The following is a 27769-nucleotide window of genomic DNA, read 5'->3' on the forward strand; positions in this document are numbered from 1 at the left end:
CTGTATGACAAGGCGGAAGAAAAATCTTTGTTTACTTTCAAGAAATAGGCAGCTCTGAAGTTAAATTATTCTAGTGAGAGGTAGTAAGGCTCAAGTACAAAATAGGCAAGAAATCTCATAATCCAACAAATCCTGCAACTTTTTTCTGGGTTTCAAAATACAAACTGTTTTTCGTTAGTTTCCATCTCCCTTGCATAAAACAGACTGGGTAGCCCCAAGTGAAAAGACCACCAGAGTAGAAGAGGATTTTTAAAATGTTTTCTCCCCTCTGGCTCACACTACTGACAATTTACTTGTGATCACAAGTCACTTTGCACACAGCTGGAGTTTTTTTTCCCCTCTGTCCTATGTCTTGTAAGCAAGGCAGAGTAGAAACCGATTTCCAATACCCATCTATACACTGACCATCATATCAGTTCCAGAACCTGGGCAATAAATAAATACCACAGAAACAAATGGAAACACAAAAACATATTAGAACTGGAACAGAAAAGAAAGAAATTCAAAAGAAAAACGAGATAGTTTGAAAGAATACAGGAAAAGCTCTCTGCAGCAAACCAATACCTGGCATTGATGCAGACACATAGGCCCTGCTCAGGCCCAGTCAGAGGATCCAGCTCTAGGAATTTTTTAAGGACGGGGCTAAAGGTGGAGTCTATAATCCTTGGTGTTCTCACAGGCTCTGGAGAAATCCTGGTGCTGATGGAGAACAGAAGACACTTGGTCAAGGTCAGCCTTGGGGTTACTCTAGCACCTTTTTGGGAAACCTGAAGCAGTGGAAGTACAGCCCTAGGCCATTCCTCTGTGCAGAATCAGCCAGCCTGCACCTACTGCCCTGTTTAGCCCCATATGCTGTCCCCCTGTGGTGGGTTGGCCCTGGATGACAGACATTCCCCCAAGCCAGTCTATCACTTCCCTCCACAACTTGATGGGGAGAAAAAATATGACAAAGGGTTCACAGCTTAAGGGCAGGGAGATATTCCTCACCAAATACCATCACAGGCAAAGCAGACTCAGCTTGGGGATAATTAACTGAATTTATCACTAACAAAATCAGAGTGGGATGAGAAGTAAAATAAATTTTAAAACCACCTTGCCCTCACCTCTCCCTTCCTTCCAAACTCTACCTCCTTTCCCCAAGAGGCACAGGGTGATGGGGAATGGGGGTTATGGTCACTCATCACTCATTGTTCTTGTCACACTCAAGTAGAGTCCTTCCCCTGCTCCAGTGTGGGGTCCCTCCCAGTGGAGACAGTCCTCCACAAACTTCTCTGTGAGTCCATCCCATGAAAAACAGTTCTCCATTAACTGCTCCAACACAGGTCACTCTCCCACGGGGTGCAGTCCTTCAGGTACATCCTGCTCCAGTGTGGATTCCCCCCAAGGGTCACAAGTCCTACCAGGAAATCTGCTCCAGCGTGGGCTCCTCTCTCCATGGGTCTGCAGGTCCCTGCCAGGACCCTGCCCCAGCATGGGCCTCCCACGGGGTCAGAGCCCCCTCTCAGGCATCCACCTCCTCCACAGCCTGCAGATGGATCTCTGCATCCCCACGGACCTCCATGGCTGCAGGGGCACAGCTGCCTCACCATGGTCTGCACCAGGGGCTGCAGGGGAATCCCAGCTCTGGCACCTGGAGCACCTCCTCTCCCTCCTTCCCCACTGACCTCGGTGTCTGCAGAATTGCTCCTCTCACATATTCCCACTCCACTCCTCTCTCTGCACAATTATATCTGCCCAATAGCTTTTTTTTTCCTTCTTAAATGTGTTACCACAGAGGTGTTACTATCATTCCTGCTGGGCTCAGCCTTGGCCAGCAGAGGGTCAGTCCTGGAGCTGGCTGGCATTGGCTCTGCTGGGCATGGGGGAAGCTTCTGGCAGCCTCTCACTGAAGCCACCCCTGTAGCTCCTCCAGCACCCAAACCTGGCCACACAAACCCAACACACCCCCACCGGAGCCTGTGCTCTTCCAGGAGGAGGATATGGAGTTAAACGGGGAAATGGAGCTGGCTGGCCGCTCCTATGCAAGAAGGGGGAGGCTAAGGGTAGGTGTCCAGTTTCACAATTTAATTACATTTCATCTGAACGATGCCTTGCTTTTGCAGGGCTTAAGCCTGCAAAAACTCAGGGATTCCAGTTGACACCCTTGGATCTGTCTGAAAAGGCAAGCAATCCTTGCCCTTTGCTCCATTCTTTCAGTTGCACTCATGACAGCATTGCTCTGTTACTATTTCTCCTGCTGTATCTTTTTCAAGTCGAGGAATCTGAAACTATTTAGCTCTTCTTTGTACAGAAGCTGGTCTGCAGTTTTTTCCTCCCTGTCACTTCTCTACTCCGACTACATTCAAAGAGGACCAAACCACCCCCAAAAGGATGAGCTACCATTTACACTACAAAGCCACAACATCACTCTTTATTTTCCTTCTTTCCTTATTAATTCTCACTATTCCAATCACATTTTAGCCTACTTCTGAGAGTAGAGGTGACACTTTCAGAGACCTACTGCTAGAAGCACAAAACAGTGAAAAAACCACAAAACCCAACAAGCAATGGGGCCCACGGTGATCAGAGCATACAAAACTGGGTGGAGGGCTGGTGGTTTGTGCTGCCACGAGTCCGGGGAGGAACGCGAGGCAGCGTGGGAGCCATGTGGACTTGTTCTTTCCCTTGTTTACAGGAAATGTTTTGCACCAATTGCACCTCCAGGCTATTCTGCACAATGCAACCACAAACAACGGAAGGTACAGAAATTCCCCGATTTGTGCCTAACTGGAGGGTGAGAATCCAACACAGAAATCACAGGGACAGATCCATGGGCTTGTCCTCCTGGGCCCCCCAGAAGGGACGCCTTTCAGTGAGAGTCACATACTTGTCACAGAATCAATTAGGCTGGGAAAGACCTCTGAGATCATCAAGTCTAAACAACAACCCAACACCCTGTCAACTGGAACAGCATTACACAGTATTACAGTTCCCCAGATCTTTCTTAAGCAGCATCAGATTAAGTAGGGAGTGCATCAGCCTTATGGCTATTTCTCTGCCACATCCAACATCTTCTACTTATCAATGCTGGATTTTCACCTGCTGTTTTACAGTTAATCCCCTGCTGTCCCAAAGTCCTTCTGCAACCTTTTGCTTCCACTGTCACCACCACAGGGAACCCAGGGGCCTAATTCAGCTGCAAGATTTGGGGGCCCTTCTGCAGCCCTCCGCTCATGACAGAACAAATGACGCTGCAGAACAGAAGGCAGAGCAGCAGCTGAGAGAACAGTCACACTTGGCCACTCCTCCTGTATCTCTGCCATTTCCTAGATGCAGGGCTGTTGGTTTCGATTCTTCATTTTTTCACAACAGTGACTTAAGGGAAGAAGGCGGGAAAGGAAACAGGTAGTAAAAGGGAGAGCAGTGCTGGCAAGAGCTCAGGGCTTGCACCGCTTTCAAATTCAGCAATCCTGCTGAAACATTACCAGTTTGTCTAAGTATTTGCTCTCCAGACCCAGTTCTGAAAGCATCTTTGTATGCAAATATCCATCTTCTACACAGGAGGAGGCTAAGGCACAGAATCTCTTAGTATATCCATAGGGGAGTAAGGAAAAGAACCCAAGTCCCCTCACCTCCAGCACGCTATTGAAACCCACTGCCTCAGCTCCTGCTCTGCTCTCCTCTTCCTTCCAGTGCAGTGCAGGATTGGATCTACGGAAGTAGGAAGAAAGAAAGAAATCACACACCCGTTACCCCACACTCACTGTGTCCCCATTTGTGCTTTGCGAGGAAGGAAGCATGGCTGGAGATGCCTAGATAGCTAAACACGGCCGACATTTACCTCCCCATTCTCCCCACACCTTTCCAGAACAAACACACCCAGATTTCGCAAGGAACAAGAATGAACAAAGCTGTCCTGATCACCCTTGACTTGCGAGCATCTCGTTCCAAGCCCCAGGCATGCAGGACACCTTTGGCTACACTGGCCGCCTAGAGCTCCATCCAACTCGGCTTTGAACACTGCCAGAGATCAGATATGCACAGTCCTTCTGGGGAGCCCGTGCCGGCGCCTCACCACTCTCACTTAGGAAGAAGTAAAGAATTTTTCCTGAAGGCTCCTCACGGCCCCCCCGCCCCTCCGCTCGGCCCGAGCCCCGGCAGGGTCCACTCCCCGACACTGCGGGGAGAGCGGGGCTCCGCGCTCCCCCCCACCGCCTGCCCGCGGTGGCACTTACCGCCCGCTCGCGGCGCGCCGCTGCCCGGCCCGCGCGAGCCGCCACTCACAGCAACCCCTCCCCCGCCCTCAACTCTCCCGCGCGGAAGTGAGCGTGCCCGGCCGGGGCACCGAGCGTGCGCAGTGGCGCCCGCCGGTGCTCCGCCCCGCGCACTCGCGCGGCGCTGATTGGCTGCGGCCCTCGCGTGGCTGGCGGGAAGGCGCGCCGCTGCGGCTCCCGTCACGTGATAAGGGAGGGGCGGCCGGGCCACCCTCTCGCGTTGGGGCGTGCCGGGGTCACGAACCGGGCACCGGGTTCGATACCCGTGACAGGCATCGCCGTCGGGCAGCTATTTCCAAAGGGCTTCCACCACGGGAAAGGCAGTGTCCTGCTTCCTAGCCCCGTGTTCACTTTTCATGGAATTATAGAACTACTGTCCAACCTAACCCTCCCCGGGTGGAGCTTCCTGTTACTCGTTGCCACGGAAAAGGTACCAACCCCGCCCTGGCTACGCCTTCGTTTCAGGGTAGTCACCCGCGAGCCTCCTTTTCTCCAAACTAAACACCCTCAGCAGCTCCGCACAGGAGTTGTGCTCCTGACCTTTACCGGGCCCTGATGCTCTTCTCTGGGCATGCTCCAGCACCTCCACGTCCTTCCTGATTTTAGGGACGCAAAAACTCAACATGGGATTTGAGGTATGACCTCACCAGGGTCAAGAAGAGGAATACAGTCACGGCCCGATCCTGCTGGCCACACTATTGCTAATACAAGTGTTACAATCTGCTATGTAACAGTTTGCTTTTGCTATTATGTATTTGCTTTTGCAAATTATTACAAAATTAACCACTTCTGTAGATATAGTACAAATTGTAATTGCTTTTGTGGTCAGTGTAACTGAAATTGTTTGTGAAGCAAAGCTACACGATTACAAGATGTAAGCGTGCTTGAAAAAGATGTATCACAAGATATAACTGTTCTTGCAAAATGTATAATCAAGATAGCACAGGCAGAGGACAAAAGACCATAAAAGGAGAATACTGTGAGAAACGAACCCCACTTTTCAAAATTTTTAAAAGTTTAAAATAAGGCATAAAAGGGACAAATCAATAACAGCACTGGGTGCTTGGCTACAGCCAGAGGTACCCCAGCTAACCATAGCAACTCTTCTTATATACTTTTTCTATTGGATTTGTCAAATGCACATTCATAAAGATTATACTTACTCAAATATTTCTTCGAACTTGTTTACATGTTCCAGAAACTCTTAAGCTTGGTTCGACCCCTGACACACCTTTTTAGAGTATGTGTGGTAATCATGGACGTGGTTTTGAGGGTCGTGTGCCACTTCCTCACAATGGCTCCCTGTTCCATGGTTTCAGCAGGCGACACTCACTGATAATCGAAGGGTCAGTAGCAGGGGTCCTCATCACATCCATTCCTTAAATGTTATCTGACCTTGCAGACGGTTTTAGCTATTTCCATTATTGTAAGTTTACCACAAGTTCTTTAAATCAGCATCGGCTATTTCACAAATATATGAGTTTTCATTATTGTCAGTTACAAAAATAAACACATTATTATTATGTGTTATTATTTCACAACTACAGCTAGTTCTACAAAAGTTAACATTATAATGCACAACACATAGCATCCACTTTAATATTTGCAAAAGCCAGAACTATAATATGTGTTTATCACACTGTCCACAAACTAAAATATCATCCATAAATGATGTTCTGAGGATATGAGCTACACAGGGGCCAGGGCATTGTCCACAAAAAGCTAACAAATTATACCATATCAAAAGCAGATAGAAGTGATTACAAACTGTACTGTATCAAAATAATTGTGATTAATAATAATTTGCAAAAGCCAATACATAATAGCAAAACCAACAACTATATAGTTATTTATAACAATACCAAGTCCAAAGTGGCATCAGAAGACCAGCCTGGACTGCCTCCCTGATGGACGTACAGACTGTAGCTGTGGATTTATGCAGTGATGTAGCAACCTGAGGCAGAGCCGTGGTAAACGGGCTCTAAGAAATGTGCAAAGTTTTTTTGGGAAATAATGCAACTGCAACAGTATAAAGGACTGTTTGCTGAAGAACTGGGTGTGCTTTTGGCTGTCGCCATGAACCCAGTGCTGTTACTTTTGCTTTATTGATTGGTCCCTTATTACTCCTGATTAAACTTAAAATTTGGAGGAGTGAGCTTTGTTTCTCACACAGGCCAGGATGCCATTGGCCTTCTTGGCCACCTGGGCACACTCTGGCTCATGTTCAGCTGCTGTGGACCAGCGCCTCCAGGTTCTTTTCTGCCGGCCAGAGCTTTCCAGACACTCTGCCCCAAGCCTGTAGCACTGTTGTGACCCAAGTTGTTGTGACCCAAGTGCAGGACCTGGCACTTGGTCTCATTGAACCTCCCCCAGCGAGCTCACCAGCCACATTAACAGGCATATTCTGGCTCATCAGGAGGCCACACCAAACATAACACAGAGCTTTTAAGATCAGTTCCCTTTACCAGCTAGATCAGCTTTAGCTTTTCAGCACTGCTGGCATAATTCCAGCTGGTTTTCCAAGTCCCTTTGCACCTGCCCAGATGCAGCATATCAGAGCTAAGATCAATCCCTTGTCCAGGCCTGGAATTAGATTATATCTATTAGCCAAATACTGCTAAACAATTCCAATTCCCAGATCTATTATCTAGATGATACTCAAATGAGTCAACATGATTCAAGCACCCACAGATGCATAAATCTTAAACTAGTAAAATCTTCCTAACAGAAGTCTGTTCAACACAGGAAAAAATTCTCTGTGGAGGAAAATCAGGTACAAAACCCTTGTGAGGTCTTCCTCCAAACGGTTGCGCTATCAAGACATATAATTCTGTGAAATACAAAGAGCTGGAAATTAATGCTCAGTGATTTTCTGGCAAAAAATAAAAACATCAGTTAATATGCTCCAGTCCAGTTTCTTTTATACTTATGCCGTAAGTGATCTTCAGCTGCCTTTGCATTTATATGCTTACCTTGGGCACTAATATTTATTTCCATGGAGCCCATACACATCCTCACATCCCTACTGACCCTCCATAGGGACCATCTTGCTCACTGTAAGAGCTGCGATTCACATCTCAATGCAACTAATTCCCACTAGGCACTCTTCATTTATGATGTCCCCAACAGGCTGATGAGAAGTCCCAAATGTGTAATTTCACAGGTGCTTTTGAGTACTTCATTTGGAATATCTTCACCTGTTTTTCCATCAGTGCTTGTGCTCGGTGCTACACACTGCTCTGCTAAAGCATGGGAGACATGAGGGACTGTGCTCAGAATATCCCCATCTGTGATCTGTCACAAGCAGAGGAACAGTCAGCAGAGCAGAGAGAGAGTTCAGGTGAGCACTCCTGTGGTCATTATCTGCAGAGGATACCTGCAGGACACCTGTTCTAATAATACTACAGAAACAGGCAGAAATCACACCTTGTAAGGTGATTTTGTTCATGGATAGGTTATGGTCTCTGGTCTGGAGGAGGAAAAGGAAGAAGCACCAGCCTGGAGACAGACCTGATAAACCCATCTAGCCAAAAAGCCCTGTCTCATACACATGCCTTCTGTGACATCTACACTCTCATCAGGCTCTCACATAGTTGCAGACCACATGGAGCAAGTAAGTGCTGCCTCTTTTGAAACATCAGGTCTGTTTTCCTGCATTAAGAAACACGGCTTTTCCTCACCAGCCCAGTATCATTAATTCCTACCACTGATCTGGAGTATATAGTCAACAGCAGTAAAATGTACCTTCTTTTCCCCCCTCCTGATGCTTTAACAACATTCCCATCTTCTTTTCCACATACAAGTCAAGCAGAGACACAGGTGTTTTCTGCATTTTCTTTTGTTTAAAAGGCTAGTACCATTCCTGGGTTACCTGTGGGTTTGTCATACACTTTGGCATGTCTTTAGTTAACATTGAAAGATATTCCCGCAAGGCGTATTGCCTCTACGTAGAGACAGATCTTCAATGAAGCAAAAAGCAACTGGGCTGAGTGCTGTCTTCAGCTAAGCCAGGGGCTGCAGTGACAGGGGGACTGATCAGGGCAAGAGTGGGTGGCTCTGACCTTCTGGAGAGGTACTGCTCCAACACTGGGGTAACCCCACTCATCTGTATTTATCCCTGAAGATGGGTGGTGAAAACCTACACAAACCCAGAGTGTGATGAGTGGGAGAGGTTTGCTTGATGGATGTGTCAAACTCTCAAACAGAGCTGTGGGAGAGAAGATCTGAGGTTTCACTGTAAGCAGAATGGTTCACAGGTCTGTTACCTTTTTAAAGGTCCACTTTTAACCTGCTGAAACTTCTCATGCATGCTGAAACCTGAAAAATTCAAGTGCATCCTGTGTTGCAATACAACCCCATGATTTTTAAGCTTGAAGTATCCAAAACAAACAAATAAATACCCACTTAGGGCTACAGATAAAATGTTTGCCCACAGTTACACAGCACAGATACAATCCAATTAAAATAGAATCCTAAACCATGTGTGCATAAGAGATCCATTGCCTCTTGTCCTCAGGGCTGAGAACTGGTTCCTGCTTCTCCTTCATTTTGTAATATAGGCTTGGACATAACCAGGCCAAGACCTTAATTTGTTCCAACCATTTCTCTGAAAATTCCCACAGGAGCAGGGTGACATGGTGAGCACTGAGGCATATGGACATGGAATCTGGAATACCAGCTATGCAATTAACACATGAATAGTGGGTAGTTCTTCCAAGACCCATTTAACAAGGAACAAAGAAAGGTGCAGGTACAAGACTCTCATGTTTACCTTCTCCAACAAAGGTAATTTGACTTCAAGCCAACCACTTTATTCCATAAATGACAGCCTGAGTGAGCCTTTTTTTTTAGCTCTCATGCTAATCAGCTGGCTGGATGGCAGTGATCTCCCTGTGAGCTGGGATGCTCTTGATGTTACTCCTCTAGGCTGAGACCCCTGATCAGCTGCAGGTCTTTGGTAAGCAACCAGTGTCACACACAGCCTTGTACTATGGTGCCACTAGATTTTGTATTGGTAACTTTAAATCATTATCATATCCTCTGCAGTAACAGAGTAAATTCTGCTGTCAAACTATGTTAAGTCTTACTTTTACAACATTTTTAATAAAACCACTTTATTTGAAGCCTTTGGAAGTGGTTCTTCCAAAGCATCTAAATTGCTCATCTGCGACACCTCCTTGCTTGCCCAAGGCTCCAACACATTCAAAAGCCACACACCTGCACACTCATCCCTTGTTCCATTTCAGAGCCACCTCCTGCATCTGCACTCTGTGTCTCCTAAAGTAGCTTGTTTCTCTCTTACCAACAAACCATGTGGTAAGGAATTCTGTGGCCCACCTGTCTCATACACAATATGGCACTAAGTGGAGAGGAGTGCAGTCCAAAAAAACCCAGTCATTTCCCTCCTGCTGCAGCAGGACTTGTCCAGCTCATTTTGTAGCACAAACACAGCTCTGCAGAACTGTTCTGTTTAATTCTGTCTCTGTTCAGGACTATCTGTCCCACCAGATCCAACAGGCTTAAGTGTATTTTAACAATTCCTAGTGCCCAAGATAGGCAGTCTTGCATTCATGAGTTTCAGAAACCTGAGTTTTGCTAACTCAGCACTGTGGAGGGGCACAGAAAGCACCAAGGAACTGTTGCTCTCATCAGTCAAGTCTCTGCTGCAGATGGCATGGAGCAGAAATTCTTCCAGTGCACTATGACCTTTGCTTGTGGACTAGAAGCAGAGAGGAGGAAGACCAGGAGAACAGAAATGACCTAGGCAAGGTTTGATGCCTGTTGTCAGGACAAACAGTTCTAACTCTGTAAACTACAAAAGTGACATTTAAATGTGACTTTAAAAAATCGTCAGGTGAAAGGCATTTCAGTTGAATGCAATTAGCACCATGGACTTGAGGGCTGTTCGCTGAGTAGTCATCCCTTCCAGCATATAAATCCCTAGGTACAAGATGTGTTGACAGTAGGAAAGCTTTGCCTATAAGGTTTTTTTCCTGCACTTCTGAACTCCACATTGACAGGAAATTTCTGTCTCTGGCATGCTTCCAGCTTCATAACCATAATCCCACGTGAGTTCGGTTCCAGCTTTCACAAGTCTAAGAAATAAAACACTCAGTCAATTTGCTTGAACCAAGTGAAACAGTACTGTGCTAACAATTTGTGACCAACAACACACATGCAAACCCAAAAATTGTAGGGGGCAGGGAGCATCACACAAGGCAGCTTGTTGGGAGAGAAACAAGAGATACAAGGAGTTGCTGGCACACTCGTGCTGCTTTGCTTATGGAAACTGCTGTGGAGATTGCAAATAGGGTTGGAGTCTAAACAATGAGCTCTAACTTAGAGGGAAATTCTGGGAAACAAAAATCAAACAAACAAAAAAAACCCCACCAAAACCAAAGCCAACCAAACAAAAAAAAAACCCAAAATAAAACAAAAAACGCCAAAACAAAAACAAAAAACCAAAACAGAACCCCAAAATAAAAAAGAAGAAAGGAAAACCATGTAAGTGACACATCTAAATGAATAAGATAGTCTTGTTATTTTTCCTATGTACATCGCTGAAGTTTGAATAGATCTCCAGATATGTTGTTGAAGCCTGTCATCTTTGGTCTGACAAGCTACCTTTTAGTGCAATTGTACTATGTGCACAAAGCCCAAAACTCAGAATTAAACACATGCTCCTCATAAGCCAGCGGCTCTGGTAGTACAATAGAAGAAACGTCTAAGGTAAGAAGTTCATGGTCTAAAATGAATGCAAAACTAAATACCTGAGACTATGATGCTGAGGGACAACTGATGGAAAATATAATAAAATAGGAATATTGTGATGAAGAGAGTAATTCTCTGATGTTTCTCATTGGATATGGTATAGGGGACATCCAGTGAATTCCCAAGCAGCTGACTGACAACAAACAATGAAGACTTTTCACACAGCACATAATTGCAGCCTAGGGGTTGATGATTTGAGATGGTCTAGAGGCCAGACATGTAAAACAAAAAGGTGACTAGGCAAGTTCATGGAAGGCACACAATTAAGCTCAATGATCCAGATGAAGTCCTTAATTTAGAAAAGTTGTAAAAGGGAGATGCCTAGAAAATGGAAGAGCCAGTGAGGGAAACTCTCCTTCAACAATCTTCTTCCCTAAGTGTCTTTGCTGGTCACTATTATCTCTCTCCAGTGGCCTCAGTCCCCACTACACTTCATTACCGAGTACCTGAGCAAGAAAGACTCTAGCTAAAACAAAATATTTTTTTGGACATATTTCAAAACATTATCTTCACAGTTCTTGGAGACCTCCCAGTGCAATCCACAGCATCTCTGTCAGTATGGAGTAGAGTTGCAAGGCTCCACAGAAGATCAGTGTTCCCTGGAACTGGTTTGTCTGCACAAAGTCTCTCCTTTCTGTTCTGTTCTCACCTAATACTACTGCTGGCATGCAAGTCAGCTAACTTCATTCATACAATTCATCTTTTCCTCTCCTGGGTTGAGCTGCTGCCATATTGTGTCTTGCTGGCACCAGCTCTCTGTAGCTCTCTTTCTGTTAGACACTAAGGAAATATCTACATCTTTTACTTTCAGAATAAATCTTCACCTCTGAGTATCCTATTGTCACATCCCCAGGACGTGCTGGGCTACACCAAGTCTTGCTTGTCCTGATAGCTGTGAGGAAAAGGACTGAAGCCAGCTTGCTTGGCCCACAAAGTGTCTCCACTTTAATATCCTGTGGAGTTCAATCCTGCCTATGGAATGCAGATCTGGTGGCCATTCCCTGAGACACAACAGTGGGATGAGTGAATCTTGGCTTTCTGAATGACCACACTGAGTTAAACCTGTTTCTCCACTGAAGAAGATTATCACTGAAGTGGACACATCAAAATTAACCTTCTCTACTTTACATTTTAGGGCAAAACTGAAGTAAAACTCATTAGTGATAACCAATGAGCTGTATTTCTTCTGTCTTTAGTGCAAAATAAGAAGTCATCTATAAGAAGGTACTTTTGTGCTTTTATAATCTAAGCATCTGCTCCACTCCTCAGTGTAATTATGCCCTAATAACTAAGCACTGTTTTTTTCCTCCTAGTGCCTTGAATGAACAACATTAAACTTCCAGAAATTCACCTGTTCGTGAAGAATGCCACCCATGGAAAACTTCTGTTGTGAGTTTCTACAAACACACTTTGTGCAAAGAGATTTGGGCAGCAGCTGTGCTGTAAAACAGAAAATCTGAATTAGAAACAGTCCAACACCATATTGTTGCCTGGACAAACTATTTCGTGTCAGATATCTGTCACTAGTAAAGGTACTTTCTTCCTTCCCTTCACAGAAAGTTTATCACCCAATGCCATTGCCAGGGCAGCAGTGCTAGGGAACAAGCAATGGATTATATGACTATGTGTTGGCCAAGCACAGGATGTGAAAAGTCACTCAGGTGCATGTAGGAACATGTGTATATGCTCATGGGAGCAGAAGGAAGGTTTCTGCAAGATGTACTACTAATATTAACATCATATTACCTCTGCAAGGAAGAACATATGCATATGTTCTTATATTAAATATATGCAAGGGCTTTGCTGTAAGACATATGCATGCCAATGAAGAGAAATAAATTATTTGCAGAGTACCTGCAGATGTGTCTGTGAGCCATTTGTCTTAGCTGGAGATACTTAGAAATTGATTGCTATTTATTTCTTGGCAAGTCAAAATTGAGAGACTTAGTTAGCAAACATGTACACAGTATGACACACCACTTTCTGAGCCTATGACTGAACAGTAGGGAAGTTTTGTAAGATAACACAACACATGTCCTAAACCAGCACAAACTAGAATTTACAATAGCTGGGGAATAAAGTAAACAAAGCTGGGAGAAGCTATGTGGCTCAACAAAATGTGCTATTTGCTCTCTGAACCTCTAAAAAAGGCCATCATAAAAAAGATACCATTCATTACTGGGGAATATGTCTCTCAGGAATTCAATGGTGCCAAAAACTGCAGCTGGTGCATAGCATTATCAGCGTATGGAGGCACGAATTGCTGCCTACTGCCCTGTCACCTGTGATGGCAGGGAGCACCACGTGTGCCTCTCTTGCCATGCACCTACCACCCATACTATTTATGTGCAAAAACTTTCTAGTTTAAGCTTTTATAAGTAAATTATGTATTTGCAGAGACGACGAAGAGAACCCATGCAACTTAGTACTTACATTTAGAAAACGACCCACATTTCCTTCTTTTGTGGCATCCAGTATATAAATATTTTCTTCATTAGCATTCTTGGGAAGCATCCCATCGTCATCAGACTCCTCACAAAGTGCATCTTGTTTTGGCTGCCTGCTATTTTCTTTGCAGTCACCTTTCAGGGGTGCATTGTTGGATGGCCTCACAACACATGTGTCATCCAGAACACTGGATGTGCCACAATCAACACCCTGCAGTGACAGACTCTTTCTTTTGCATCCTGCACTCTCTACACCAGCAGAGTCAGTCTGTCCAGTTTCCATCAGATGTTCTCCCTTCTGCTGCTGGGTGGATTCTGTCAATGAACACGTATGTTATTTCTCAACACCAGTTTAAGGCCAAAGCCTTTCCCTTGTTTGGCCTTGAACTCTTAGCCACCCACTTTTCCCCCATCCTCCAAAATCTAAGCAGCTTCCTTGCTATCTGCAAGCCTATAACACAACTTTTCTATGTCTCTGATCAATCATCCCACAAATGACTGTTTGATGCCTAAAGCACTTGCTCAAGGTGCCTCTGAGTGACCAAATCCCATTCCAGACTGATTTCTCCCACATAGCATTTTTTGTCATTCTCCACCTTAATTCCCAAGAGAATCACAAACTGTAATTAAGACAGAATCAATTTGCATGTGCAAATAGCATCAGTTCCACACTGCCTCTCCAGTTTGAGGTCTCCCCACCCCAGTATTAAATCCTGTTCAATCTTTGTTGGCTGGAGCAGGTACTGCGTGTGACACAGCAACATCTACAAGATTGACTTTCTCACAACTGCACAGTATTTGAGAAGCTGCTGTCTGGACAGTTCAACATGTCTCAATATCCACGGACAACACTGTTCTACTCTAAGAGCTGGCCTTCCCACACTGTCTGCATTAAAGTGTATCACCTGATGGGACACAACATGCATGTAGGTACAACGCATGCAGTATGTAGAGCTCTGCAAACCTACTTTCTTTTCCTTTCTTTGTTCCTCTGGTTAGTTTTGTTTTGCTTGACTGATGAATCTGAGAACTATCATCTTCATCTGAGCTGGCACTGTGCACCTGTGTATCAAATGAAAAGACTGTGATGTGTTGTTGCTGCATGCAATTCTGGGCCAAGAGGGCACAGCAAGTGGCTTTTAGAACTTTAAGGCTGAAGTTTCAAAGCTACTGTAATGCATAACTGTGGCTGAATTTGAAAAGTTAATACATTTACTGCAATGCAACATTTATCTTAATTTCAAATGACCCTTCATAATAACCAGGAAAGTGGCCCCCAGTCAAGAAGACATGTAAGTAAGTGCTTAAGTCCCAACATTTTCACCAGAATTGTAAGTTGCTGAGCCAAATCTCAGACATGCTTTTTACACAGTTTCAATGAAATGACCAGATGTGGCAGAATTTCTCCTCTCCCATCACAAAAAGGCAATAGTTACAAGACCTCTCGAATGGACAGCACTGCAAAATGTTTGCATGAAAATTCCATGTGCATTTCTTAAGGTCAGTGAATCCAGTAAAACCTGCAGCATAAGTTTATATCAGTTTTCCTCCTTTGCACATGTTTGCAGTCAACCCTTCACACTCATGAAAGGTCAGGACTCACATTCAGGTCAGCTCTCCCAACTCTGCCACTGTATGAGAAAACTGCACAGACACCCTAAGATTCCCTTCTCTCCCTGCTATGCCATTCTTTGGGGAGACATCACAAAAATATTATCACTCTGACCCACTAACCCTGTACACAAGGGGTGCAGGGGGAGAATAATTACTTCAGGTTCTTGAGGAGTGTAAATGAGGGGTGGAGAAGGGAAGGCTGTGAGAGTAGATATTGCTGGTCTGGGGGAACATGCTGAAGGACTGATAATGGAGAGGGGATGGGGTGCAGCTTCCAGCATGACAGCCTAGCTCAGAGTGTGACAAAAGCTCATGAAGAAAGCTCATTAGAACTATCTAAACATACAAGATGAAAATGTCAAAATTAACACACATATTCAGCACAGTGAAAAATCAATCTGTTAAAGCCACATTACCATTTTTAGCTGGTGACTGCGAAAAACAAGTGTTCTAGTTCCAGGCCTTCCCACAGCTGCATTACTTGAATTCTTTAGATGAACTCTGTACAGAAAGGTCAAAAGGAAATGACAGAATATAAACAGACCCATAAGTAACTCTCACAACACACATTTCTCTAACAGTCTCTAGTTTCATTCTCTTCTCTACAAGGAGCTACAGCAGAGCCTGCAGTCTAGCCTCACCCCATGCTCTGTGAGTATTTTGTTTTTAAGAATTGAGAACCTAGACTGGGTTCTCCATAGTATTTGTAAGAAAGCAGCTGCTCAAACTTTTTTTGAGAGATCAGCAGCTTTTTTTACTTCCTTTTCCAGTTGTCATGCTGAGAACCAAATTGTCTGTTGCTTTACTGTTATTATATCAGATTATTTCAAAACAGAACACCTACAGAGTTTTGCCTTTTCCTGCTACTACTTTCAACAGTTTTGACAGTACAACTTTCAACTAGGAAAACATTCACTGCAAAAGTCAGGTGTTGTCAGACTCTTAACAAGAGAGGTTAAGGTTTCTGGCAGGAAAGGTTATGCTACAAATAACAAAAGGTTTAAAGACAGGTAGCAAAGGGCAGAACAGCTAGTGACTGATGTGTTGTCAAACGTTTCAGTGTCATCGAGTATCTTTAAACAATTTATCTCAAGTATATTTTATTAATTCTTTCAAATTAGCATTGTCATTAATGTCCTGAACAGATCAAGTACACACAAGAGATGAACGGAATTTCTAGAAAATGCCAAGTGGTACACATAAGTAAAATTAATATAGAGGGAAAACTCTGCCCCACTAGAAGAAATAATTGGGAATTTAAAAAAGTTCAGAATGAAAAAAACCATCACTCTCATATGAGGACATACTCTAAGTTATACAACAGAATTTCTAGATTAGCAGAATATTAGTTTTGTTATGCTTAAGCTTACTTTGCTAAACTTACAGAGATGATTTATTTTCATTATCCACAGTCTGAGACAAAGATTCCTGATTCTCAAGAATGTCATTTTTGTCACTCTGAACTAGTTCAATCACTGAGTCTGAACGTTCAATGCCTAGTTTTCTTTTTTTGGAAGAAAAGTCATGGCCTCTGTCATTTACTGCACTTTTCTCCTTCAGCTCTTGCTCAGCATCTCCCAATACTTCAGCTCTGCTCATTAATCTGCCTGAAAGAAAAAGAAAAGTTTTCTTGGTTGTGTTTTTTTTTTTTTAATGCTTGTTTGCTGAGTCACACTCACTATCATAGGTCAAACTTACATTAACAAATACAAGAGCATTACTTGGGAAAGCAAAATATGAATGCTGTCTCTAATTCTATGATGTCAATATAGGCTGAAGTACAAACTGAATTAGACAAGGGCATGTAGTGATAAGACAAAGGCAAAACTAAAAGAGCACATCTAGATTAGATATTAATAAGAACTTCTTCACTGTGAAGGTGGGATCCATCCCTTCCATCTCTGGAAGTGTTCAAGATCACGTTGGGTGAGGTATTGAGCCACCTGGTCTAGTGAAAAGTGTCCCTGTCCATGGTGGGGATGCAACTAGATGCTTTTTAGGGTTCCTTCCAACACAAACCATTCCACGATTTTATGATTTTTACTGATAGCCCTGGCATTGGATGCACAGGTTTGTGCAGGAAAAAAATTAGCAGTCTGAGAGAGGTTTTGCTTCATATTGTTTTGTTTGTCTGTCACCATCTCATAGCAGAGCTCTTCTAAGTTCTTCTGTCCATTTGATCATATCGCAAGTTAAGATTGACATTGACACACTTCTCTTCCACCCTGCATTTCCCTGTTCTCCAAAAATATCCAGGGCACACATCACAGGAGAGGGAGAATTATGCTAAATGTCTTCACAGGTCCCCTCCTGCTACCTGAGTAAGTACAAACAAATGTCCCCTTGTCGATGTCATCCAGGCAGCGGACGCCCCAGCCCTTCTTCTCTGTGTTGAACACTTGCAGCCTGACTTGAATGCCATGCTGTACAACTCTGTTCTGACACATCAGCTTGTCACACCTGCACAACACATTACACTCGTAAATCCTGTCAAGGGGAAGAAAAACAAAACACAATATAAATGGACGCAGTACTATAACGAAGTTCCTATTATTAATTCCCTCTCTAAGCATCTCTAAGCATCAACAAAGCTATGGACTGAAATATAAAGACTCTGGTTGTGCAGCAATGCTCTGGAGCTTGTGACTTTCTTGACTGCTGATTCATTAATTTTAAAAGTCTGTCTGCCAGATCTTGGCATAAGTATACAAGAAAAACAAATGCTATATTTTTGTTTCATAGGAGTAAATCACACAGAAGCAGAAATCCCTATGAAGCACCTAATTCTATACTGAAACATGACAACCTGTGCCTGGACTTCACTGTAGCTGTCATGAATTTCAGGATTTAATTAAGTATTTCCTAAAGGACTCACAATTGTGCTCTTTTTTTGCATCTGTTTCTGTGTTCTCTGGCAACTTTAATTCTGCATGTCAGCCAAAAACTAACATCACGCAGTGGACTGAAAGGGGCTCCTCAAGCCTGTAGATTCAAGCCTTTGGCTATTGCAGAAAGCTGCCTTGCATAATTCCTCTCCTAGACACCTGAAGTAACTGGCATCTTCTCCAGGCCATGTATTAATCCACAGGAGCTGAGTAAGAGAAAGGGCAAACACTTGAAGCACTGGATGGCTTTGGAGGTTCTTGGAAGAGTCACCCATAACCAAGTCTAGCAAAACCAGCTGGCTGATGTGTCTTTAGGACTCTGGTCACTCTTCATACTTCTCTTGGACCTTAACCTAAGATGTGAAAACTGCAGGATCTGCAATACAAAATGTTTTTTCCTCCCTCCTATTACTCAAGTCACATTAATTATTTTTTATCATCCTGATCTGTCACTAAAACTGTGACAAAAATGGAAGGTTTCAGTAATCCAAAAACTCCAGTTATTTTAATCCTGGGGTACTTGGACTGAATTATTAACTGCTGTTTCATTTGTATGCTCTTATTTTACTCTGGTAGTCTTTCTTACCCACTAGGAACAGGTCCCTCCAGTCTTTTGTAACGGTATCCATGGGATCTTTTACTACTTGAAGACAGAGAAATTTTACTACAGCCTCTTGCTGTTAGCTGCAGGCATGCACATTTTGACCTAAAAAGAAGAGTAAAACATCTCAGAATGGATTTGAAGCTGCAAAAATCGATCATAAATCTAGGTAATTTGCAATGCACTTGACTACACACACACACATTTCCATATATATACCTGTATTCCCCCTCCCTGCTCCTTTTACTCCACAAGGCTGTTTCAGGCACCTTTTTCCTTAGTCTCTTGGCTGGTTATATGTGATTTACAATAACTGTGTTCTTTCTACCCCAACCCCATTGCTCCGCCAAGCTCCTTAAATGCCATATACAAACAGCTGAAGTACAACAGAAATATATTATGAGCAGGACACAGTCAAATTGATTGAATGGATAAAAATCACCACTTCTGGCACAGCATTCCAGCCTGTTTGCCACTACTCCGTTATCTTCCTCCCTCCTTAGCCCCCAAGAAGTGAAGAATTTTACACTGTGAAAAATACAAGCAACAGTGCTTGTCTTCACCATTATATGTCACGACAACTTCAAAGAGTCACAGCGATTGTGCAAATCCCAAATCCCAAAACTGCACATCAAAAGCATCTCAATTCTTGTGGGACTTCAGTGCAAAGAAGTGGCACGCTGTGTCCTTGTTGTTTCCCACCACTCAGCTGAAACTAAATTACTAAAATTAAGATTCATTATACCAGATTGTGATTTCAAACTGAGTCATGACCAACTATGTTGCACAGCAGCATGTGCAACTGCCCTAGCTGTCAATAATACAAAATGGATACAACACCAAATGCCTTCAGAGACAGATCAGACAAGCACCCTTCAAGAAAAGGGACAAAAATAACCCCAAACTTGCACATGGTAACTGTGGCAGATTCCCAGTGTCTGTAGCTCAAGTTTTTGGGATTTAGAAAAAGATGACAATGAGCAAGGGTATTGGAACTGCTCAGACCACAAAGGTATTCTGTAACCACTAATTTTTGTAGTTTCTGTTTAGACAAGGAGAAAGATGACATGTAGAGGTTGGGAACACGGATGTTTCTTCATCTGCCCTCAGTAACCCTCTAAGGTCCAAATAATTTGATCCCTCAAGGCTGTCCCGCCCCATCTATAGGATGCCATTTTACAGTAGGAACTGCAGCAGAAATTGTCATGCAGGATTCTTCCCTGTCTGCCATGAAAACAAGCCTGCCTCTGCTGGCATAAGACTTCCTTCCCTACTCTTTTTCCAAAGCCAAGTTATTTGCTTGTCAGCTCCACCTGGAGAAGAAGCACTGCCAGTTTGGGAAGAAAGGAAAAGGAACACAATAATCTGCCTGTTGATTGCTTCCCTCCCCACAACAGTGGGTGGACCAGTAGGAGCACCCAAGCTCTGGAGGAGAAAAAGACACAATGGTGTCAGACAACTTAAAGCACAGCACAAGATATTGCAGCATCGCTGGTCCTGTTTGGTACCGCACCTTCACACCCCACCACCCCGCTATTGAGGCATCACATGTCACTGGCCTGAGATGAGATCTTTCTGCCTACCTATCAATGCAGCCATCTGTGCAGTCACAGGAATCAACAAAGAGGCTGGAGAAATTGTTGAGATAATATCCACGTGGCCACGATGACTTCCGATACTTGAAATAAGGCAATCTTGCGTGGTCGAGATTGTTACAGAAGGACACGGGCACAGACTCGGCTCCATTGCTAATATCGAACTCAAACACGAGGGGCTCGGGATTCATGGTGTTCCTGCCCAAAAGCACATATGTGTTGAAGGAAAAGTGATCAACAAATAAAAAATTGCACTCTGTTTCAAACAAGTAATTTCGCACATCTTGAAAGCTTCTCAGACTCCGACCGCAAGGAGCTTTGTAATTTACATCCAGTGACTTCGAAAGGCAGTCTGCTTTTGCATGGCGTCTCTGAAAGTCAAACAGGATTGGGATCTTCAGAGGATTTTCACCCTTGTAGGAGTCCACTGCTCTGTTGGCAAGACATGCACTAGAGCACTTGTGGTTCTGATACTGCACATTTAAAGGTAAACCTTGAGTTTTGCTAGATGCTTCTTTATTCCCTGAGCAGCTTCTTTCCATGTCCTCTTTTTCACTATTTGAAGTTAAGGAAGAAAAAAAAAAGAAAGAAGAGCAGCATCTTAGACAACCAGCGTTGTGTTCAGTTTTTCAGCAGTTCATTATTTTTAGCCCCATTGCTAGAAGGCCAAAGGTTTCACATGGTGTAACTGTCCTAACAACATATAAAGACATATTTAGTTGCATAAAAAAAAGAGCTTCTTCCCAGAACTTACATGCTAAAACACAGCAAGAAGGAAATTTAAAAAAGAGGAATAATGTATTTACTCCCATCTTTCAAATCAGCACCTGAGGCTAAATACTAAACACAGAGAGACTAAATTACACACTTGACAATCTGCATAGTAAGGAAAGCCTGAGAACTGATGCTTAAGTTTTCACCCTGATAACACTCATGAACCTTTATTCACAGCCTAATGCCCTATTCTGCAACGTTCTCATGTGGGAAATTAGACAAGACTATCCAAAGTCTATTCCACACAGGTCAAGTTAAAAACATTTTCACTTTGAAAACTTGCAGGATTCAAACTGGGTTTAAAACACTGACTTTAGAAATACAAATTTGAAAACTCTCTCAACTGCAGTAAAGAATATGTCAAATAAGGAACTGAAATGAAGGCACTGACCTGTCAGAATCTTCTACAGTGTCTGCAGCATTGTCATCTGGAAGAAGAGGCTGCAGTTTGGGTTTGGATTCCTGTGCACCATCTCCATTCAACTCATCGCTTACTGAAAAAAATCGAATGTGAGCAAAAACTTCATCAATCCAGATTTCAATTTATGATTGGGTTTAATTTAGTTACTGAAGAGATAATTAACAAAATACATTACAAACAAGGCATTGCTATGAACTACAGATAACAGAAAGCTTGTTAGCAAGTGCCCTACTGAAAAATCTTTCATGTTATTTTCAAAGTGACCAGAAAGAACACACACATTAAACACACTTATAGATTTCCCTTCATTTTAGAGATAAAAGGATGCCAAGCTATTACAGATAGTGGAGCCATGCACAGGATAACTGCTCAGCTCTGGTTCATAAGGGCTTACTAGTTCAAACTCTCTTCCTGTGGCACAAGTATTTTGCATATACACAGAAACCACAAAGATACAAATTCAGGTGAGAGTTCACAGTTCGGTACTTGAGGAAATTAATAATTAGGTTTTCCCTCATTGTAATGCTAATGGCCTTCTCAGATCTATTTTATTGATTTCAAAGAAGGGAACTGAGCTTTGGTGAGTGAAACAAGACAAATCCACAAACCAAACAAACACAATGGAAATGCACATACCATTTGCCAAGGTTAAGAGATCACCTAGATTAGCTTCATTCACCAGTGCCCAAGCCTGCCAGCATTCTACACAAAAGAAACCAAACCAAAACAGATACTAAGTTTAAGTCATGATAATAGGTAAAACAAAGTGTTAAATCCTCCATAGGCACTTGTTTCTCCTCACTGTGCTAGAGCATGGCAAAGCTGATACTATTAGAAACGTTGCACCATAGACCATAGCAGACACATCTAGGAAATACAAAATTGTAGATGCGAATTGGCACTGAATATCCTTCAGCTTTCGGAAAGCTGCTGGAATGTTTCCAAACACACATAAACTGGTGGCCTACAGTGGCAATAATAAAGACAATTCAGTGTAAGCTTCTACCTTGGTCATCAGACAAATCATCTTCAGGCTAGGAAGGGCTGGAACTTGGCAGACCTAATTAATGCTATTTCTAAATTGGTGGAAATGGCCTTCAGATAGAACACAAGAGACCCATTCAGTCTCAACCTCTTAGCCCGTGCAATAAATATTACAAGCTGGCACACAACTCTCAGAAAAATCCACATTAATATTTTAGCTTGAAACCTTTACAGAACAAAGCACAGAAAAATTCAAATCGAACTTTATCACAGATTCATTGCATCATCTGGGGATTCAAGTTCAACTTTTATATTTGCATTGCTTTGATATTTTGTCATAACAGTCAAGATGTGGGAGTTCAAGAACACCAAAAATTGCACTTCCAGTTTAGTGGAAGTGTTAATGCAGAGTGTGTGGCTCTATTAGTTTAAAAGCATCTTAGGCCCCTGTACATTTTGTCGCACAAAAAAATCCCAATAAGATCCATAGATTACATTTATATGGGTGACTTAACAAAAAAAAAAGGAATTTTACTCAATTTAATAAACTCGTAAAAGGAAATCTGTGTACTGCTCCAAGCTTATCAGAATTACAACTTCAATGTATTTTGATGTAGACAGAGAAAACTTATTTCCTTGAAAATCAGGAACAATCTGAAATGCATTAGTGTCACAATTTTCTACTATTGTTTCAAGTTATAATGGTGTCTTTGACAAAAAATAATACTGAGATGATTATTATCCCAGACCAAAACCACTCAATTCACTGAGATCAGCTTGAAAGGCAGATATTTCATTACTACTCAAAAATTAATATTTCAGTTCCGTGTGCTTAAGAGCCACGCATTGTTTGAAAAAATATACAGGCAAAACAAGAAAATAGCCAGTTGTATCTGAAATTTCTTTTATTTTTAAAAAAAGAAAATACTTGTATTTTAAGTGCTTAAAGCCACCAACAGCTAAGTTTTTAAAATTCAGACATATCTGGATTATGGCAGATATCACACAGACCTACACAATGCGGGCCACAGCTACTCTGCAGTCCAGTTTAAACACTACAAGGATTTCAAACCTTGATTTGTTGCAGTTCCATTCTTGATCTTTTCCTTCAGCAACGACAGCACATTTTGCACCTGCTCAAATATGACATCCACTCTTCTACCTCCCAGCTGTGTCCAAAATGTCTTCACATCACCTGAAATGCAAATTACCATTTACAGCTCCTGATAAGTCTAAAAACATGCCTAACTCCTAGAGGACTATTCAAAGGCTCCTACTCATTTCATTTGGAGGCACTTCTGAAAAAACAATCAGTACAGCAGGACACATTAAACTTCCAGAAGTCTATTCCTAAACCTAATCAGGAAAGTGAAACAGAAGTCAAGTGATGAACTGGAGTGGCTTCCAATGGTGCATGATGCTCTTTCAAGCAACTTTTTAAGCAGGTCAAAAAGGGAGCTGTGGAAGCCTTTCTTCAAACACCAGCAAATGAGTCCCACTAAAAATTAATAATTGAAACTCACAAAAGTGACACCAGAGAATATTTTCAACTGAATGAACGGGATATTTTACTTGAAAAAAGACACTAGGATTTTCTTTTTAGCTGCATAGGCTGACTGTCCTGTCCCATCATTAGTTTTGGTATGTTTTGTAGGGGAAAAAAAGTTCAAAATATTTTCAGATGAAAGCAGTTTGATGGATTTGTTCAACAAGGGGTATCAGTTAAAATAATTAACACATCCCATATATCATGCCTCCTTCCTCCACTAGAAATATTTATAAAGACCATTTTGTTTAAATAAACGTTTTTTAAGCTACTGGTTTAGAACTTCTCTTCCAAAGTTATGTACCTTTGAGGTACTAAGCCCATTCATGAAGGCTCTTGTTAAAACTTTAGCTGTGCATCTTTGTCACAAAGGCTGTGAAAAGGAAATATGTTTCAGTGTATCAAAAGATGATGACAGAAGAAAAAAACAGCTCTTTCTCAGTTAATGTTGTTCTTCAATGATCAAGCACAAAAGCATATGCAAATCTGTTTTCCTACTCCATTTCTTGAGGTGGAGTCCACTGTCACCACACTATGTTTACATTCCACTTTCAGACAGCAAATCTCTGTTAGCAAATGTGCTGGGGTGACACCTTCCCAGCAGTCAAGAAATACTGTATTCTTGTAAGGCTCATAAAAAATATTGCTTCATTTTTTGACTTAGTAGAGAGTGACTTCTGTTGCCCAGGGTACCAGAAGCCCAGTGATGCCATGGCAGTGTGGTTACTCTCAAAAGCACCACGACAGTAGTGAAAGAAGTAACAATCTTTTGTCACCACCACCCCTGCTGCTCATATCACCAGCAGCTAAAAGCATAATACTTAGTATCAACAGGCAATGATAAAAGTACTTTGTCTTGTGAAATATCTTCATTTGGCACTAACTTTAAACATGTGGCAAGGTTAAAGTCCAATTACAGAAAAAGTCACAACAATTTCTGGAAACCTACATTACTGGTCCAAGGGAAACTACCTGCCCTATGCCATTCCCACCCTTTTGCTATGCATGAGAGTATCACAAATTTAAAACATCAAAAAGTACATTAAATATTTGTATTTAAAAAAAAATTTAAAAATACATTCAATTAAAAACATGTATTTAGAAATTCTAGTAATAAGTTTCTCCACTGCAGATTAAAACTGCTGTCCTTATTCATTATGTGTTTTCAGAAATTTACATACATTTACTAAATCTGGATAGCACTGGTGGATGGATTACTTCAAAGAATGGGTGATAGAACAGTTTCTTGTTTCTGGGTCTTCAGCTATAACAATGTGTAGGCCATAGAGAAATAAAACACTCCCCTTGAAAATGCCTCCCCAATTCTCATGCTGGAGTGCCCAAAACTCCAGCACCAAAAGCTTTGTTCTGCATGGAGAAGCAAAGATTGCATTTGAAGTTGATAGCATAATTTTCATTTCAAAAAAGACAGATGTCCTCACCACTAATCTCTCCAGTGCTAATGCTGCTATCACCAATCACAGCCAGAAGGACAGGGAATGAGCAGACACCGGATACATCTACCTTGTCAGCATTCAGAACCATCAGATCCATCCAGCTGATGGATCACGGTGTGCACTGGCATCTGGCTGGAGGGATTTTCTTTTCCCTTTATAGAATCCTTGTGACCACCTATCTCTTTTTTTTCCCAGCATTGTGCAGAGGAATGATGCTAGAGCAAGATACAGGGCTACTTACTCCAGCTACTAGATAAACAATCTTAGGTGATTGTCCTGTAGTGCTGCTTACAAACCCCTGACACCATGAAAGGCAAAGCTATTGCCTTCTAGTGGTAATTTTCATGTCAGAAACAGTGCCAAACATACTCCTTTCCTCTTTCCCTCCATAAATCCAAATTATACTACCTTCAGTGCTCTCCTTCCTGGAACTAGTAAAGTTCTCCTCTTTGAAGAAGTCTCGCAGCACTGCAAGAGGTGCAGAATGGACAAGTAAGTAAGAGATCGGGTGAGAAATTAAACATAGTTGTACTACTCGGCTTTTCAAAATCTATACATGTAAATACTACAATGAGTATCAGGAGGAGAATATGTGTGAGAATATGTTGTGTCGAAATAGTCATTCCCCTTTTAAATAGTCATCCCACGCCTTGTGCGTGGGACACACTCAAACAAGTAATGTGAGGAAATTTTTTTACTTACATCATTTCTTACTGTCCTTCAAGCATGAAGTTGTCACAAGATAACCCAAACTTTCCAGCACATTCAGATGAGCCTACACAATCCCCCTGCCCATTAACTCACAGTTTTCCTTTTTTCCCCCTAAATTGATGTGCTCAGTACAGCAGTACTATAACTAAATTAATTTATTTAAGGGAAAAAAGGAAAGCTTTTTCCAGGTAAAAAAATTACTGAATCTGTTTCTTGACAAATGCAAGATACCCTTCACTGCAAGAACACTAAAGAGAAGTAAGAAACCACTCTTCAACCACCTTGAAGATTCCAAATTTTTATCTCCATGAATCACAGAAGAAAATAGGTTGGAAAAGACCTCTGAGATCATCCTATGATCGAACTCCAGGATGCCAACTAGACCTCGGCACTGAGTGCCACATCCAGTCTTTCCTTAAACACTCGCAGGGACGGTGACTCCACCACCTCCCTGGGCAGCCCATAGTGACACGCCTAACATGCCTTGTTTACGTTAGCTAGCTCAGCTTTTCTGTGCTGTAGCTGAAAAAAAGAGATCAACCCTCAAGCCTTTCCATTCATTCTGGATACTTCATTTAGTTGAACGGGAAAATAGGTTAAGACAGTTTACTCCTAAAAATGTTTCTTACAAGGCTTATGGCTGCCCAAAACACGCATATATATGCATATATGATTTTTAAAGGCTTACTTCTTTTCTCTTCCATCCTCCAGGGATGCTGCTCGGAGAGCTGTCACCCTCACTGGGGTGGCGCCGAGCCCGGCTCAGGTCGGGGTCTCGCTGCGCTCCGGCACGGCCGCAGGGCCCGCGCCGAGTGCCGGCGGGCAGGGGCCGGGGTGCCTGTCGGGCTGGGAGGCTGGCATGGGGCGTGCCTGCGGTCAGGGGTCCGGCCCCAGGTCACTCCCACACCCCTCGAGGCCTCGTCCCGGCCCTCGCCGGCTTCTTCTTCTTCTGCTTCTTTCCGCCTCTTCCTCCTCCTCCACCTCCAACGCTGCACCCGCGCTGCCGACCGCCAGGGGGCGCCACCCCGTGGGGCAGCGCTGGTGACTGGATGTGGGCGGCCCCGCGCGCCTGAGGGGGGCGGCCCCAGGCCCTTGAGGGAGGCGGGCCCGCGCGCGCACTGCCTTTTCCTCTCTCTCCATAGGCTGCGGCCGCAGGGGGCGGTGGCACCGGCCAATGGAGAAGCAGAGAGGGCGGGGAGGGGGCGGGGCCTGGCGGCGGCGGAGAGGCGGTGCAGGCGGGGCGGGGGCACAGCCGAGGGACTGGAGGTGCGTCCGCCATCTTGGAGGGGGCGGGTCGAGGGGGGCGGGCTGTCCCTCAGCGCTGTGGGGGCGCCGGCGCCATCTTGGGGCCGGGAGGAGAGCGGGGGAGTGGGAGGGGTGAGCTCGCTCAGGTGGCTTCATTAATGTATCGTAAATTAAAGCGTTTGGTACGTGAACGAGTTGCGTAGCTTCAGTGCTCGCCTGTGCTCTTCTTCCTTGCTGGCTCCGCTGCTGCCGTATGAAGCGCTAAATTATCACTACCCTTTTCTGTTCGAAGTATGAAAATAAAGTTTGATATCTGCCTTTAAAATTTTCAGCTGCGTTGCTTTTTGCGAGTGTTGATATTGTGGCTATGTAAAGGTGTTTTTCGGAGGGGCAAAAATATAACCCCACCCTTAAAAAGCAGGGAGGGTGCTTTTTTGCTTTTTTTTGTCACCTCTTCTTTGCCAC

General features: G+C 43.3%; 1 protein-coding gene and 1 long non-coding RNA gene across 5 annotated transcripts; both read right to left on the bottom strand.

Annotated features, from left to right (window-relative positions):
* Positions 1-640: 640 nt before the first annotated feature.
* On the bottom strand, positions 641-4113 carry LOC148224799 (uncharacterized). Its single transcript, XR_015801463.1, has 3 exons — positions 3904-4113; positions 3612-3690; positions 641-699 (listed from the first exon to the last, which is right to left on the bottom strand). It is a non-coding gene; the product is annotated as an uncharacterized LOC148224799 (long non-coding RNA).
* Positions 4114-6696: 2583 nt separating this feature from the next.
* Positions 6697-27152, bottom strand: SETDB2 (SET domain bifurcated histone lysine methyltransferase 2). Of its 4 annotated transcripts, none has more exons than XM_088159645.1 (14): positions 26748-27139; positions 25757-25816; positions 23418-23540; positions 21998-22063; positions 21332-21434; positions 20155-20721; positions 18557-18676; positions 17403-17572; positions 16470-16692; positions 15502-15586; positions 14440-14533; positions 13458-13786; positions 12376-12459; positions 6697-10348 (listed from the first exon to the last, which is right to left on the bottom strand). In XM_088159645.1, the coding sequence occupies exons 1-14, from the start codon at positions 26761-26763 to the stop codon at positions 10304-10306; spliced, it is 2085 nt and encodes a 694-aa protein (XP_088015771.1). In that variant the 5' UTR covers positions 26764-27139; the 3' UTR covers positions 6697-10303. The 4 variants fall into 4 exon arrangements, with proteins under 4 accessions (XP_088015771.1, XP_014724319.1, XP_088015772.1 ...); XM_014868833.2 differs by having other exon boundaries at positions 12376-12464; XM_088159646.1 differs by lacking the exon at positions 25757-25816 and having other exon boundaries at positions 26748-27152.
* Positions 27153-27769: the final 617 nt, after the last annotated feature.

The sequence above is a fragment of the Sturnus vulgaris genome, chromosome 2 (genome assembly GCF_052056855.1).
Source record: "Sturnus vulgaris isolate bStuVul1 chromosome 2, bStuVul1.hap1, whole genome shotgun sequence".
NCBI classification, from domain to species: domain Eukaryota; kingdom Metazoa; phylum Chordata; class Aves; order Passeriformes; family Sturnidae; genus Sturnus; species Sturnus vulgaris.